The following is a 16,426-nucleotide window of genomic DNA, read 5'->3' as shown; positions in this document are numbered from 1 at the left end:
TTATAGACTTCACTTTCTTGATGTATACCCATGTTTGTACAAACTTAGGATGCGGTCTTTTCAGTCTTTCAGCTACACGCTTTTTACCTTTAATATATTAAATATTCAAAATAAGTTTCTTTAAAATGAAATAACCTAAATTCTTTCATAACATTACAGTTTGTTGTTACAAATACGTTTCCCGTGAAAATGCATTTACGTAATTTTCGAGCAAGCTATCAATTTTAGGATCGATTTTAAAATAAAGTTCTTGTTCTGAATTTCAATCGAAATTTTAATTGAAAATGGTAATAAGAAAATTTAAATAAAAAACTGTTTCCATGAAGTACGAACAATCTTTTGTATACACAAAGTAATACTAAATTTGTAATTTTATTAATTGTATTATAATCAAATTCAGTTACTTTTATATTTTAATTCAATTTAATGAATTCGGATTAAATTATTTTTTAAAACTTAATCATTTAAATTTTAATTTCAGTTAAATTATAAAATTTGGTTCATTAAACTTTATTTTAATATGCAATATGTAAATTACATTTTTATGAATATTGTGAACATATTTTTCTTGAAATATTTCATTAATTAATATTTTCATTCATTATTTAAAAATTCTTTAATTAAAAAAATTGACTAATACCATAGAAAAAACTATACCATTTGAAGGACACAGAAAAGGTGAACTAAAAAGCAAGCGTTTCTCTTTTTCCATTCGTCCATGCTACGTTCATTTTCCAGTCTACGTTCTTAAAAAGTAATATGAAAAAAAAAAAAAAAAAAAAAGAGAGAGATAAACTTTCTTGTCGCTTTAATTATAGAATTCACTGAGTTTTCTTGGAAACTAGTATCATGATAAGTCGGTGTATTACATTTTTCTTGAAGGAAGGGACATTTTATCGAAGGATTATTGCGAAATTGAGATGTTTAATTTTACGAAATAAGACAAATTATGTGAGAAAATTTAACATTACCAAGACAGGAAGATATTTGCAATTTTGTGAAATAAACTAATTAGTAGTAGCAAGAAAATAGGTAAATAGGTTTTAATGTATATATACATATTTATATATGCACAAGCGCATTAACTGCGTCTCTCATTTAGCCAGTTTCCATAAGTAAAAAGAAAGAAATTTAAAAAAATGAATAAGTTGAACATTCAAAAAGTAACAAATGACCTGATGAGTCAAGCACTACGCATATTTTCTATTGTTGCCACAAATCTGAAGCTTCTAAACTATTTGTCGAAATCATTGATGAGAAAATATGCGAGAAGAAGAGATCTGAGAATAAATAAGGTATTTAAACTTCCCATTTTATAATAAACAGCCAATGAGAAAAGCATAACTAACTAGAAAAAAGAATTTAATATCAATATATACTCTTCTCAAAACATTCAATTTTTTTCTTATTAAATGTTTCGAAGTATTAAGCACCAAAACTTTAAACAACTTTTCATATTTCGGAGGAGATTTTAAAATGTTTAGCAAAATAAAACGCACAGAAATCAATTATTGGGGCGAATATGTATATATGTGCAGTGGGATACATGTTAATGAAGGAAATAAACTAACTGAAGAAAAATGACAGTGTTATGATGCAAAATATCTCAAAGATTCTGAAACTATATAATGCTAAATAAATGATTAAAATGATGCCTAAATTGTTAGTTTATACCTCAAACTATAAAAGTTTAATGCTTTCGGATTAAGTAGTTGGCGCTTTTGTGCTAAAGAACGTGCAAACACTGAGACACATTTTCAAGTTACTTCAACAAGTCAAACTTTTTCAGAAACCCAGTAAGCAGATTCTGGATTGCCCTCTGTAAATACTGCGCTCGAAACAAAGCTACTCTTAGATATTGAAGAGGAACAAAATATTACAAAAGAAGTTCTGCCTAACACCTGTAAGGCCGTCAGTAACAAGTGAGCCACGCTAAGGTGACTCAATCGATTTCTTCAAGGCCTGCTCTCGAACCCCCTGTAAAGAACTCCTGCTCAATTAAATGCGCTCATGAAAAAGATCGCGATAGAGTTTTATGTTTTGTAAGATCATAATCCGCTGTTGTGACCGTGATAGATTTCTTAAAAAAACTTTTGGATGTAAAGAACTCAAAAGTATTACTTAATAAGGACTTGCGAATGTTCCAAATTCAAAGAAGCTTAAAAGGAGTATTTTCAATTCGAGAGAAGAAGTAAGAAGGTACGGAGGAGGAGCAGTACTGCGAATTATGACATATTGCTCTCGCGTAAAAAAGCGCCAATAGCCGGCTGGATGTGTTTACGAAAGCATCTCTAGCTGCATGAATGATTTTGGGTCGTCGCCGTCCTATTGGCGGGTCCACGGAGGTAGGAAGAGGCGGAGGAGCTATTGATCTCCGCATCCTCTGCGCTCTGTCTCACTCTCGCTCTTGGCTTCCATCACCTTGGCATCCCTCCGCATCGTGGACACGTGCCGGATAGGTACACGAGCGGGAGCTTTATGGAAGTCGCGTCCGGCCCAACCTGGCCCACGGACGGGTCTTGCTTTTGCGAGGCCCGTTTATTTACTTCAAGTTCTGGTTACGGCATGCTCTTTCCGGAATCTTTATACATGAATTTTCTACGAGGATTCCTTTTGAAAATAACGGAAGTTTAATTGACGTCGGTGTACACTAAAATTTAACATGGATGTGGTTATGTTTAGAAAATTAGAAATTTTATATAATCGTTAACAGCACCAACGTTTCCATATATATTATATATATACATATATATAAAATATATACTTATATCGTTAGAAGTGCCTCGACCTTATATTTGAGACACAAAATTTATTACATAGAGGATTAGTCGCTTATTTATATTCCAGTATCGGAGCACGGTGGAGCAATTTTTTAAAAAGAATTAAATCTTTGCGAGCTTTAAAATTTTTGGAATAAAGAAACTGACCAAAAGTGGCTCAATTAATCTATATATTTTAAACTCGTGTTGAATTTTAAATTCAGATGACTTTATAAAGCGCGTGATGTTTTATTCTAAAATTGTCGTTAGGAATCGGTGATGCCAAAAGTGGTTAGTATTAAAGTTAGTAAGATTTCTATTTTGGACTATTTTTTTCGATATGTCCCTAGAGCAGGTGACTGTCGTGCCTCTGACCGAAATGGGTCGACGAGAGAGAGACGTAGGATATGCGTCCACGTCAGGGAACGCGACCGGGGACATTTCCGGTAACGCATCCAGTAGCGCGATCGGCTCCTCTGATGCTCAATCAGAAGTTGTCCGACTAAGATGCCGCAGGCGAAGTTTGCCTGGTTATCCCACGGATGATGCCTTGATTTATTCTGTATTGCAGAGGCTGCCAATGAAGGATTTTGCGGCTGAAGTTCGGGCATCCATGGATGTCGACCAGTTCCTTAACCAGGCCGTGCTCCTCCTAGACGTACAGGAGACATCAGTCGAAGGAATTATCGACAAAATGCTCCATAAGGTAAGTGGCTTTCATTCATTTTCTCAATTAAGGCATGCAATTGAGAGATTTTATTTTCTAATTTTAAGTGCTTTTTGATCCTTATATTCTTTTTCTTAATCCCAAATAAATTTCTTTCTTGTAAGCACTTTTTACTTTTGGGGATTTGGGAATAAGCTCACATGTTATAAGTTATTATCATATTCCTGACAGGACCTTAATAAAACCAAAAATATATAAAAGGCCTAGACTGCATTAGCTTTGTCCTTAAACTGTGAAGAAGGTTACAGTAAACTTGTCTTTTATGTCCACCTACATTGAACCGAGTATTTGATAACTTAATTTTATATTTCCTTTCCTGTGCTTACAAAATATAGTTTTAAAAATATGCAACTGTCCAGTAATTTTCAATATAATAAGTGACTGATAATTTTAATCATAAATATGCGTAAAAGGGTTCCTTTTATTCGTAGTAGATTTCGAAAAAAGAATGAAATAAGAGGCCTATTTTTTAAGTTCCGAAGAGCTTGGAAATAAAAATACGGGTGATGAAAAATGTTTCAACGTTGGCAAAAGTCTAATAGTATATTAATGTTATCACTTTGTAAAGTTACCTTCACTATTAAAACGTTTGCCTTATCCCCTTACCAGTTCTTGCATGCCCATTTCATCTGAATCTGCAATCTGAAGGGTTGGAAGCAGATTGCGAAAAGTAAAACAATCCACTACTGAATTGAAAGGAAAATGTAAACTGACTGATTGATTCTTTTACGGATAAACTGTACCATTATTATGGCATTACAATTAGAAGTAATGTTGGAAACTTAATTGAGATGCAAACAGGATGTAATAGCTGCATTGTTCCTGTATAGCTCTTCTTCGAAGTAAATACATGGCCAATGTCCTCTTGAATCAACGAGTTAAAGCAACTACCAGCGTGCGATTGCAGAAAAAAAAAAAAAAAACTCTGGTATACCAACACATATTTTAAATGTAATTAAACCTACATATATGGAGTTGTGTAAACAAGAGTTGATAAAAAAGTGTGTTCATGGCCAAACTCAAAATGCCAATGTTTTAATAGCATGCAATGAATGTTTGAATGGCATTTTATGGCAAATCGTTCCGAAAGAAACATTCATTAACTTGTGAACATTAATTTTTGGAGCAAATGTAAGTGTTTTGTAATTTAATGATAGATTTATAGGTTTGTTTGAAGTAATTTCAAGGTTAAATATGGGTGCTGTATTTTAATCTGAGCAGGAGTGCGGCATTCCGTAAGTTTTGCAAAAACACAAAGGAAAAAAATACGTGCTGTTCGAAAAAAAGCATGATGTATATGAAGAAAAGAAAGGTCTAAGATAGAAAACGGAGGAATTTTAATTGTCAGAAACGTTTCTTGCACTAAGAAATTGTTTTACGAAATATTTAAACTTGTTTTCTGAAAAATGCAATTTTTTGGTAAGTATTGCTAACAGTAATAACTCAAACTTTTTCCGTGGTTGTTGCCGTAAAGTAAAAATTATCCTTTTCTTCATTATTTTTCAAACTTAAAATTACCTAACATTACTTTTTAAGTTGATTTCACTCATTAATATGCTTATCTTCAAAGTAATATATTTATAGTTAAAAATTATTTTTAAAAAGAGATACTCGAACGAGGTAGGATACCTTAATGGTTATTGTTCATCAGATTTTAGTCGGTGGTTGTCGAGTACTTATCGCATCAAGAAACAAGAAAAATCAGCCTTTTCCTCATAGGATTGTGCGATTGCTAGCCAAGTGTGCTTCCAGTTACATCACGAAGGCACTCGGTGAGGAAAGTGAAAATCCCTTTTACGCATGCTATAACAAAATAAAAATAAGTTTTACGCATTATTTGAAATATTCCATTAAAAGACAAGAAACCTTATAGAGAAGTAGATTACTTCCCTAGCAAAGGGAAAGTCAAAAGTCAAACATACGCTTAACATAATTCGAACTGCGGATGTTCCGAGATATTTTCGTGCATGCTACCAATTACACCACCGGAACACGCACGGAGAAAGGCGGTAATTCCATATTCTCCTCTATTTAAGGGGCATTTGTGGTAAAAGGAGCGAGACCCAGGCAGTTGAATCCATAGTTGGAAACCAATTATTGTCCACCTTATTTTAGACTGGAGTTAATAAAGTTAATTAGGTTATTCGGAGTAGCAGACGTGAAACATCAGCTATGCCCTCGAAGGGTTTCGATCCATGGACCTTTGGAATGCTAACCGGATGTGCTACCAGTTACTCGTCGAGAGAACACACAGATGAAGGTGGTAATCCCCGCTTAAAAGCCTATTTAGGAGAGACTAGTGAGACCTAGTTCCGCCGAATCCAGGTTGTGATGAATTATCGTTCCGAACATTTTAATCGGGGTCTACTGTAGGAAATTAGGTTATTTGAAGTAGGGGACATGAAAGGTCAACTATACTCTCGACAACATTCAAACCATGGATCTTTGAATGCTAGCCGGGCGTGTTACCAGTTAGTCGTCGAGAGAACTATCAATGAAAGGCGGTAATTCATTATATTTATTCTCATTTAAATGGTGACTGAGAAGGAAGGAGAGAGACTTAGTTCGACCGAATTCAGGTAGCGATGACTTATCCTTTTGAAGACTTTATTAAGGAGCCACTGCAGGTCTAATTAGGTTATTCGGAGTAGGAGACGTGAAAAATCAATTATACCTTTTCGAAAGTCGGTCTAGTGGTCTCCCGAATGTTACCAGTTACACGTCGAGAGACCGTGCGAAAGAAAAGAAGTAATTCCCTGTATTAATCTCCACATAAAAGCTACTGAATAGAGAGGAGCCAGACCTAGTTCCGCCGAATTGAGGTAGTGACGAATTATCATCCACTACATTTTAGTTGGGAACCAATATAAGGCTAATTAGGCTATTCGGAATAACAGACGGGAAAAACAGATATAACCGTGGGTAGAATTAGAAGGACGGAACATTCGTATGCTAGCCGGGCATGCTACCAGTTACACTTCGAGAAAAAGTACAGAGGAAAATGGCAATTCCTTATATTCATCCGCAATTAAAAGGCTACTCACTAGAGAAGGTCGGGACCAAGTTCCGCCGAGTTCTGGTGATGAGGAATTATCGTCCACATATTTTAGTCTTGAGTCACTGCAGGACTAATTAGGTTATTCGGAGTAGCAGATGTGAAAAAGTAGCTATATCTTATCCTGGATTCTGAACACGAATCTTTCGAATGCTTCCCGAGAATGCTACCAGTTATACATCGAGGGAAGGTGTGCAGAATAGCAGTAATTCCTTACATTCATCCCCATTTAAAAGGCTGTTGTTGTTGTTACCAGTCTCATGTGTTTGACAACGGTCAGCGCAAGCCCACGACATTAATCGTAGCAAGGAGTCGTATGAGCCTGTCGCTGGCAAGAGCCTTGAACACCATATAGGTGACAACCCGACTTTTATCTCAGTACAGAAAGTAAATACCCTTGGGGGTCAGGTCCGACGGTCTTCTCTCTCCTCCCCTACAACCAACCTCTCGAAAGGATTTTCGTCTCGCCGTATATTTATAGTATCCCGATGCCTCACAGACACTATACGTTTACAAATATCTATGCCTTCTGCGGGATTCTATTCCGGGCCTTTCGTTACGGCTGACAGCGTCACTAAACACTAAATTAGGTTATTAGGAGTAAGAGACTTGAAAAATCACCTTTTCGGTCGCAGAGTTTCAAACCACAGATCTCCGGAATGTTAGCCGGATATACTGCCTGTCACCTCATGAGAACTCACAAAGGAAAATATAATAACTGCTTACAGACATGGGAGGGGGCATAATACAACATCATTACATGGTGAGAAGGGAAAGTGCAGCAATAAAGGCTGAAATGAGAGCTCTGTTAGATCAGCCTCAACTAAACCGTATATAGTAGGAATTCAAACCCCAATTTAATCATATATATAATTGGAAGATGGTTATGTTGAAAAAGCTCTAATACATTTTTGTGTATCTGAAACACTGGAATACGAAGTTTATTTGAGTTTCATTTTAGATATTAAATGAGAGAATTTGATAATCAATACTAATGTGAAATTTCTGCAATTTTAAAATTCATGCCCTTACAAAGCTCTGTAATATCAAACTGCAATTTGAGTTATATGCTGTAGTTTTAATTCTTAAAATAACGCGTAAATTAACTAGATTATGAATCTGTAAAACTATAAAAATGTTTCTATATAATGTGTCTACCTCCTTTCTGCTATATACTAGCGGTGTGCCACTGCGCGGTTCGCGAGCCGCGTGCTACTCTCGCAGGCTAGTGTGGCTCGCATGCAAATAAAATATTTGAAATATGGTAAAATAAAACTACTCAATGTCCAAAAAAAGTAATTGATTTATTTCATTTCTCTTTACAAAGTTATCAGATGTTTCTTTTCATTTCAAATCCGTTTGACTACTTTAACAATGATATAAATATGGACTTGGGGCTTTTGCAAAATGTAGCTGAGCCTCTCCTGTATTCCAGCATGCGAATCATACTTACATAAAGTTGCTCTATCTCTGTTATATACTGTTATTAAGTTTTTATTTCTCATTTCATCTGCGTAAAATTTACGTTGCATTCTGTAATGTGCAGGGAATTATCGGATCTCCTAGTGTGTGCTCCTGTGGTGTAAGTGAGTACCACTTTCAGCTATAAGTGGGAAGTCAGTGGTTCGAATCATGAAGGCGCAACTGAGTTTGCAAGTTTTATGGTTCCGAAAGGCTAATAATAATTCTAAATGTACAGTCAGGTTTCAGGAACTTTTTACCGTGGAGATATTTGAAAGCTTTAACTTCTTCAAATGCTCCTCGCAAAAAATGCTTTACGATGCAATAAATGCTTCTTTTTTATTTTCCATTGAAACTGGTTACAGATGTATTTTTGTATACCAATCAAGATTTACAAAATATGATTATACATTTACCTTATAATTAAATTTATAGCATTTTTAGGTAACAAATCACAGAGTACAAGAATGATGTAACATTGTGAAACAACTTCTGATTCGGACATACTGATTACGGCGCATTCCGCATCAGAAGAATTTGGAGAAATGATTCTTTGCTATACTTTTAAACAATAACAAAAGATTAAGTAAAGTACAGTAACATCGGTATATTTTAATAGTTAAATATCAATTTAGAAGTCAAACAACAAAAATCAGGGTTGTATTTGCGAATTGTCACAGAACTAATTTCGATGCTTTTACCGAAACAGCAACCTCAGCTGCCAAAGAGCAAATAAACGAGATAAGATATAGTGATAAGATAAAATTAGAGTGGCTGGATAAGGAGTTAAGCTACTCTCGCCATCTATTGATGAAACAAGAAAACTAAAACATAATGTCCTTTAAAGGCTGAAGGTAAAGATGGATTGGAATTAGGGTCGTTAACTAGAACAGAAAGTTTTTTTTTTAATATGTTACTTTTACCTAAGTTAAATATCAATTTGTTTAGCCTGCGGAAGTTTTGATGCGAGAGATATACGAAACTCTGAAATAAAACAAACTTTTAAGAAAATGCTGCAGAAAACTTAAACAATTGCTTTAAGTTTTTATAATTTCTCAAAATTTGACTCTTTTTATTTTATATTAAATGAACTTCTGTAGTTCCTTTGGTTTACTTTATCGAGAAATATGAAAAATCGATTATGCCTTCGCCGTGAATTCGGTTTTGAAAATTCTACCTTTTCAAAGTAGATATAAAAAAAAAAAAATTAACTTTAAATAAAACTCGCTAAAAACTATTATATTAGATCCAAAAAGTTTTTAAATTTTCAAATAATCCACAAATTTATATTTTAACCAAAAAACCACAAATTTAAAATAATATTTAATCTATACAACAAGAAAAATCTTTAACTGGGATTGAAAAAGAATAAGGAAATAAAAATAGTAATTAAATTATAATTTTAATTATTCCGTTAGCTTTGTCATTAATTATTTGCTTATGGCTAAAATAACTAATACACTGCACGGAAAACAGGAAAACAAAGTGAAACACATTTGTTAAACCAGATAAAGTGCTTCGTATGTAAAAGATCAGCAAATAGAAAAGCAGGTTCGAAGAATACAGACTTCCGATTATTGGAAAGAAAATAGAGCAGTCTACTTATGATGGCCGGAAGGGAAATATCCAAAGAATACGAAAGATGATCTTAATGACAGCGCACATTTCTAACAGCCTCGAAAAGTAATTTATAGATGTAGAGTGATCATGATGAGATAAAAGGAATTTTAAAAAGGAACCCTGAAACTTCGAAAAGTAAAAGTAATCCTGGGTTGATCTTTACTTTATGGTAACTTGGCGTTTTTTTGGCGAACATTTGGCGACCAACTCTCTTACAGCAACCCTCTATTTTTTTTTTCCCGCCGCCATTTTGTCTTCACGAAGTAAAGACATGTTTCTTTTCTTTTTATCTACTGAACACTTCTTCCAACAATCTACTAGCCGAATTACACTTATGCTAGAAATTTTATCAAACAAAACTGCTTAATCATGACAAATATTCACTGCAAAATTGGGAAAAAGTGCACAATACCATACTCCTTACGCGTTTTTCAAAATAACACATACACATAAACCATGTACACGCCGACTTATTTTTACTTAAAAAAACATCCCAGAATTGCACAAAAATGGCATTGCGCACACTCTTCACTGCATTGCGCACACTCTTCACTATATCCATGTACACTGCTTTTTACTCATAAATTAGAAAAATTTCACGAAAATACATGACAATTTTCTCAATCTTTAAACCCGGTAAAAAGAACATATATGAAATTACCTGATCGCGAAAAAGTATTTACCCTTTCCAAATATGAACATTTCCACATATAAAATAAATAAAATATCCAAAAACTTTTACCTCTAAATCATCTATTACATTATACACGTCACCAACAAATTCATACCGCAACCATTACAAATACTTAGTGTCAGATATTTAAATTATTTCCATGCACGTTTACTTCAACTAAAACGTATACCAAATTCCTACAAACATAAAATTCACAAAATAACTATCATTTAATTAAAATATAATTAAATTCAAAAACACTACTTAAAATATAAATGAGCACATACATTAAATTAATACATACATAAATACCCATTTCGAATTCACTTTAGTTACGGCCATGGGATCCAAAAATTCACGAACACTGTTTCACACAACACAGAATAAAGCCAAATACAAAATTTCCAGATTTTTTCCCGATTTCCCCCCTTTTCCGATTAAAGAACCGTAATTCGTCCATTAATATCACATGACATATCCCATGATCTCTCATTTCCCTCACACAAAATAATGCGTAATCGGAACTGAGTACTGCTCACATTATTACCAAAGTTCCAGGTAGTAACCTTTATCGCCTCCAAAATGTCGCCAAACTACCAGTTACCATATTGTAAAGATCAACCTAATCCTGTTTATATATCGGATAGCAGGGATGAAAAAAAAAAGAAAATTATATCTTGTGGCTTACGGCTATGGATTTCAACTACGGAAATCCGGAAACTAATTCTCGGCACGCATCCAAATACACTTGTTAAAATAAAATCTTTCGAAAGATTTAGATTTAAGAACAGAAGCTATTTACAGTTAACAGTTAAGGTTTTCAAGAGCTGGCAAGAAATATTTGATCTGATATCTGGAGAGGGTATATAGAGAAAAAAAAAACTGTTTATATTACACTGTTAGTAAATTGGATGCAATGAACCGAATGTCTAGTCAGCAATGTGGCGTAAAACTAAATGGGATAATAGTAATCTTGAACTACGTTTGCATAGTTTGCTCAGAGGAATGAAATTTTCAGTTGAGGTATATATATAGAAAAACTTAATCAGTCTTAGATTTTGGTACTCTTCATCTTAGGGACGAAAACAGAAGTGCAAATATTTTTATGTTCTCAAGTTAAAAGGATGTAGAGGCTTCTGCATGATACAAGGATAATATTATTCCGATAGCTTATCGAATAGAATAATAATTTTTAGGATTCTTTCAATCGTACCTCTTGATCAATTTTAGATATCCTATGAATGGCTTACCCATATAATTTCCACAAATAACACTAGAATAAATATACTTTTCATAGATACGTAATTTTAAAAGTGTCAAAGCCCTTGGAAGAAATTTATTCTTTTACTTGCTCTAATATTATCTGCCACTTGGAACCGTTATGGTCAACTGAATAAAAGTCAAAATTTTAATACAAGTGTAAAGAAAATTTCTAAATATTTTCTTCAGAATTCTTTTTGATGAAAATAATCCAGTTAGAAGTTTTGATAAAAATGTAATTTTATCCCTAATTCTTTCGTTGAGAGACTATAAATCCTAAATACTTTGCAAAGAAAACAGTTTTCTTATGTGGCTTACCGATTTCTGACATCGTATTATACAACCAAAATTGTCATAAGGAGCTCGATATCAAATTAAGCCTCTTTCCGATGTTTATAGATGAAAAAACACTATAGCATAAAAAAAGGAACTGATTAAGGCATAATAGGTTAGACTAAATTATTTATTATGTTACGTTATTTGAATATAGCAAGGCCACGATGGCTATCAGCCTAGTAGATGCGATGCCTTCGTGAAGGACTTTTCGAATGAAAGTGGCTCTCTTCAAGTTACACATGGAAAAAACCACGAAACCTAGCCATACAGCCAGAAAAACTGTCAATATTCAGCTGTCTTAAACACTCGGCCACTGGCGAGGTCTAAGCTAAGGATTAAGACAAGCTCTCAAGTGTGGTCTGCTTTAAACAGAATGCCTTAGCAATTTTTAAAGGAAAAGTTGGTTGAATAAATGGTACGCTTATCTGAATAAATGGTGGAAAGGATGGAACGTTCTTCTCCCTGTAAAGTTTTCGTGTCGCTCTCCTATTCTTCATCAAAATTTTCTTCATGTATTCCCTCAAGTCCTTCATGTGCTTAGGTTTACCTGTAAGACTAGGATTGCCACAGCTGGAAATCATAGATGTGAAACGTACATGGCCAAACTGTGACTGACAACTAGTTGCACTGTGACAAGAATCAGGTTTGTTTTTATAAAAAAGAAATAAGGCGAAACACAAACAACGTGATTGCATGATTTTTAACAATATGATGTTTTAAAGTTAGATTTCAAAATGATTTTACAAAAGGGTTTCTGTGAGAATTGTTCAAAATAAAGGGTAACTAATAAGCATTGTAACGTCATTAGGAGTTTTGATGCTGGAGATGTGAAAATGTGCAATGCCTTCCACAGGACTCGAAACCTTGACCTCTGAACTGCGCGTCGACTATGCTATTACAACACGAAGGCATGCGGAAAGGATGGAGAAAATACCTTATATACTCCCCCTTTTTAAAGGGCAACTGAAGATTAGGGGACCCTATTGCTATCTCCTGGTGGTTCATCCCCCACCTTTTAGTTCGGGAGCCACTGTAGAGTCATTAAGATTTTTGATTCTGGGCACGCGAAATGTCCAATGCCGTCTCGCCGGGATTCGAACCCTGGACTTCTCGAATGCGCATTGAGTACGCCTACAATTACACCACGAAGGCATGCGGAAAGGAGGGAGAAAACACCTTATAACATTTTGTAACTCATTTGCGGGGTGATGAACGGGTAGTGTTATAGGCCCAGCAGAAAGGGCATCACGTTTCCTTTATAATGTATATGGATTAGCTGAAATATAACTTTCATTAAAATACTTGATAATCTAGTTTGTATCTAAAGAATTTATTAAATAATTTACGAATATATGACTATTTGATATGATCTTAGAATATTGTCCCTCTAGTCAGGCGTGTGGAGAAATCTTTTTCTACTTCCCAAACCCAGGTAAATTTCTATATTTTACATTAGTGCGTTATTCTTCATTTGAAAGAAAACGTTTCTGCATTGTTAAATGTCAGAGAGTCTTCTTTTGATTTCTGTTTATTCTTTATGAAATTCTTCAACAATAGCAGTTAGAGGAATAGACTAGAAAATGGGACGAATTTGCTTGTTTTTCTACCGGGAAAGAATTACATCCTAGAAAAGAATAAAATTCGTGTATCTTATTAAAACATAAATTTCACAATTATTGAGCAAAGCGGACAAAAACTGGTTTACGTTTATAAATAGAAATATTAGTTAAAAAAAATTTCGAAATCCTAGTAAATTTGATTAAAACATTTCTTTCTACTTCAAAACTACTTACTACTTTTAAAATTAATTAAATAAGCAGTTTCGGCTTTTGAAACATGTAACTGCGGTCAGAGCCGGGACAAGGGTGAGGCAAATGAGGCACTTGCCTCAGGTGAATCACTAGAAGGGGCGCCAAACTGGCTATACGAATTCGAAAATTACCTTAATTATATTTTTAAATTTCTCAGTTATTATTAGGGAAATAAGCTTCGGCAAACTTAAATTAATAAAACAATAGGAAGAATTGCAAGAAAACATGAAAACCTCGAAATTTATGCAATGTGCATGTCGATGTTATTTCTTATTTATCAAAAAAGAATTTTTTAACATTTTCATTTGAAAGTTATAAATAATTGATTGTATTATTTTTCTGAATTTATAAAGCTACGATTAAAAAATACTTTAAATGGTATAATCATGCTAAAAGAATTACGATATCCTGATTTAATACATTTACTTTTGTTTAATACAAATATAGCTATTTTGATATATATAATTATATATATAAAATTACGTATAATATAAAATTAATATATATAAAACTAAAGTTAAGACTAAGAAATTTAGAACTAATGTTTCACAAAGACGAAAATGTTTTTAAAAATTATTTTCTAATTATATATATATATGTAATATATAATTACAGTTCTAAATAATGATAACAATAGCGTTATCAATATTTAGAATAATAATAACAATAATATCATTCTTAATAATATAATTAGTTCTAAATTTCTTACTTTTTGTCTTTAATTAAGGGCGCGAATTTACATTTTTGATTCCCAGGTGAAAAAATATCTTGGCACGGCTCTGCTTGAGGCTGTTAAATATTTCTGAGTTCCAACATGCGGTTATTATAGAAGAGAAGCTTTACTTCTGGTAAAAAATGATATACTACTTATTTTCTGCTGTTCAGTTCCGACCTCCGGAGTAAAACAAATTGTTCAGTCTCAGGAGATTTCAGCGGTGCTTTATTCAATCCTTTACTCTTCTTATTAAGTACAGGAAAGCGAACGTTACCTTTGCTTGGGACACGTAGATAAAACCTTCAATTATCGTCACTTATTAAATGAAAATATAAACTTGGAAGTGCGTGGCATTCAGCAAAAGTTCCATTTAGCTACACTTGAAACCAAATATCGACCTCAGTCTGCTTTAGGTGCGCAGTAAAACAAGCAAATGGAAAGCAAAGAAGATGAGCTTCAGATTCTTGAGCTCCGTAGAAAAACACAAAATTGTTCCTCTGTTATCTACATCGATCTTTTTTTTCATATGTGTTTTTTCAGGAAGAGGACGGGGGGGATAGTGTATTCCTGGCGTGATTTTTCTCGTCATTTCCAAGATGACTTCTTTTTTAATGCATTTTCGGCTTGGAATCGGAGAAAATGTTTAGCACGAGATGATTTTATGTTACGATTTTGGATGTTTTTGGGTAAAAATAGAGTTTTAGTGTTTCGTTCTGCATTTATAGAGCGACAGAAGTGGAACAAGGAGATCTAAGAAATGATTATTTTATGCACACTATCCGTCAGAGTTTAACATAATTTTAGTGCTTAATTTATCATAGAAATTTGATTCTATAAAAATGCTAATCTTCTTTTATAAAATAGTTGTAAAATTAATATAAAATATTAATGACGTTATTGTCATAATTATTGTTCATATCAATAAAAACTGAACATTTCATACATTTGAATGAATTTGTATGATACTAAAAAGATGTAAACGATCAGAAACTAAGAAACTATATTATTGGACAGTGCAGAGGTAAAACAATACATTACACAAAGCGTAAGACATTTTTTTCTTCCTTACCGCATGCCTTCATGATGTAATTGGAAACACGTCGTCTATCAGTTTGTAAGTTCAGACTTCAAATCCAGGAGAGGATACTGCTCATCTTTCATGTTTTTAAAATGTGTAAAAGGCTCTCCAGAACTAAAAAGTGGTGAGCGATATTTCTTCACCATCAGGATTTGGATTTAGCTATTGAGTCCCCTATTCCCCCGTCACATTTACGTGGGTGACGGGGGATAGGAACTAGTAAGTGGGGGAGGGAGAGTGTAAGGTATTTCTTTCCTCTTTACCGCGTGCCTTCTTAGTGTAATTGGAACCACGTCGAGTTATCAATCGGGGGGGGGGCTCGGAGTTCAAATCCCCGGAGAGCATTTTTCACGTTTCTTGCTTCGGCAAAGATTTAAAAGTAATGAATCTTCTTTTAGCGTCGCCGTTTTAAGCTTAAATTGCACACCGTGTCATTTAATTCAGATGCATTGTTTATATGATACAAATCCCAGTTTAGTTGGAAACGAAATAATAATACTAATTAAAATGCTAACTGCATCACACATTACGAAATAATAATAATAATGACAATAATAATAATTGTAATAATAATTAAAATGCTAACTGTATTAGGCATTAAACAATAACAATAGTAATAAAATGAAGAATTAAAAGGTATTTCTCCCGCCTTCTTGGCATGCCTTCGTGGTTCGGTGGTCTGCACGCTGGACTCGTATTCCAGAGGTCCGTGGTTCGATTCCCGGCAAAGGCTATCAGGTTCAATGTCCCGTCTTACTTTCTTTGGGAACATGCAAGGACCTGACTCGGAACAGAGAGCTTACTAAAGCTATGTTCAATAACTGTGGGAAGTAGACAGGATACACAAGAAGGGTATACAAAACCCTTTATTTTTCTCTCTTTACAATAATTTCCGTACTTTGGAATACAAAGACCCACTACTCGTGGTCTG

The 16,426-nt window shown here is 33.9% G+C and overlaps 1 protein-coding gene across 2 annotated transcripts in view; it reads left to right on the top strand.

The window, feature by feature from the left end:
- LOC118195362 (solute carrier family 4 member 11-like) overlaps positions 1-16,426 on the top strand; it is an 842,086-nt gene that overhangs the window by 478,051 nt on the left and 347,609 nt on the right. For both annotated transcript variants that reach the window (XM_085809451.1, XM_085809450.1), the window contains exon 3: positions 3,331-3,465. In XM_085809451.1, coding sequence (XP_085665577.1) covers positions 3,331-3,465 — 135 coding nt within the window. The remainder of the gene's footprint in view (positions 1-3,330; positions 3,466-16,426) is intronic.

This window comes from Stegodyphus dumicola, chromosome X2 (genome assembly GCF_044657685.1).
Source record: "Stegodyphus dumicola isolate Sdum_Otavi_A_Nest chromosome X2, ASM4465768v1".
In the NCBI taxonomy this organism is placed as follows: domain Eukaryota; kingdom Metazoa; phylum Arthropoda; class Arachnida; order Araneae; family Eresidae; genus Stegodyphus; species Stegodyphus dumicola.
Note: the sequence above shows the minus strand (reverse complement) of the source record. Positions and strands in the feature narration are given on the sequence as shown.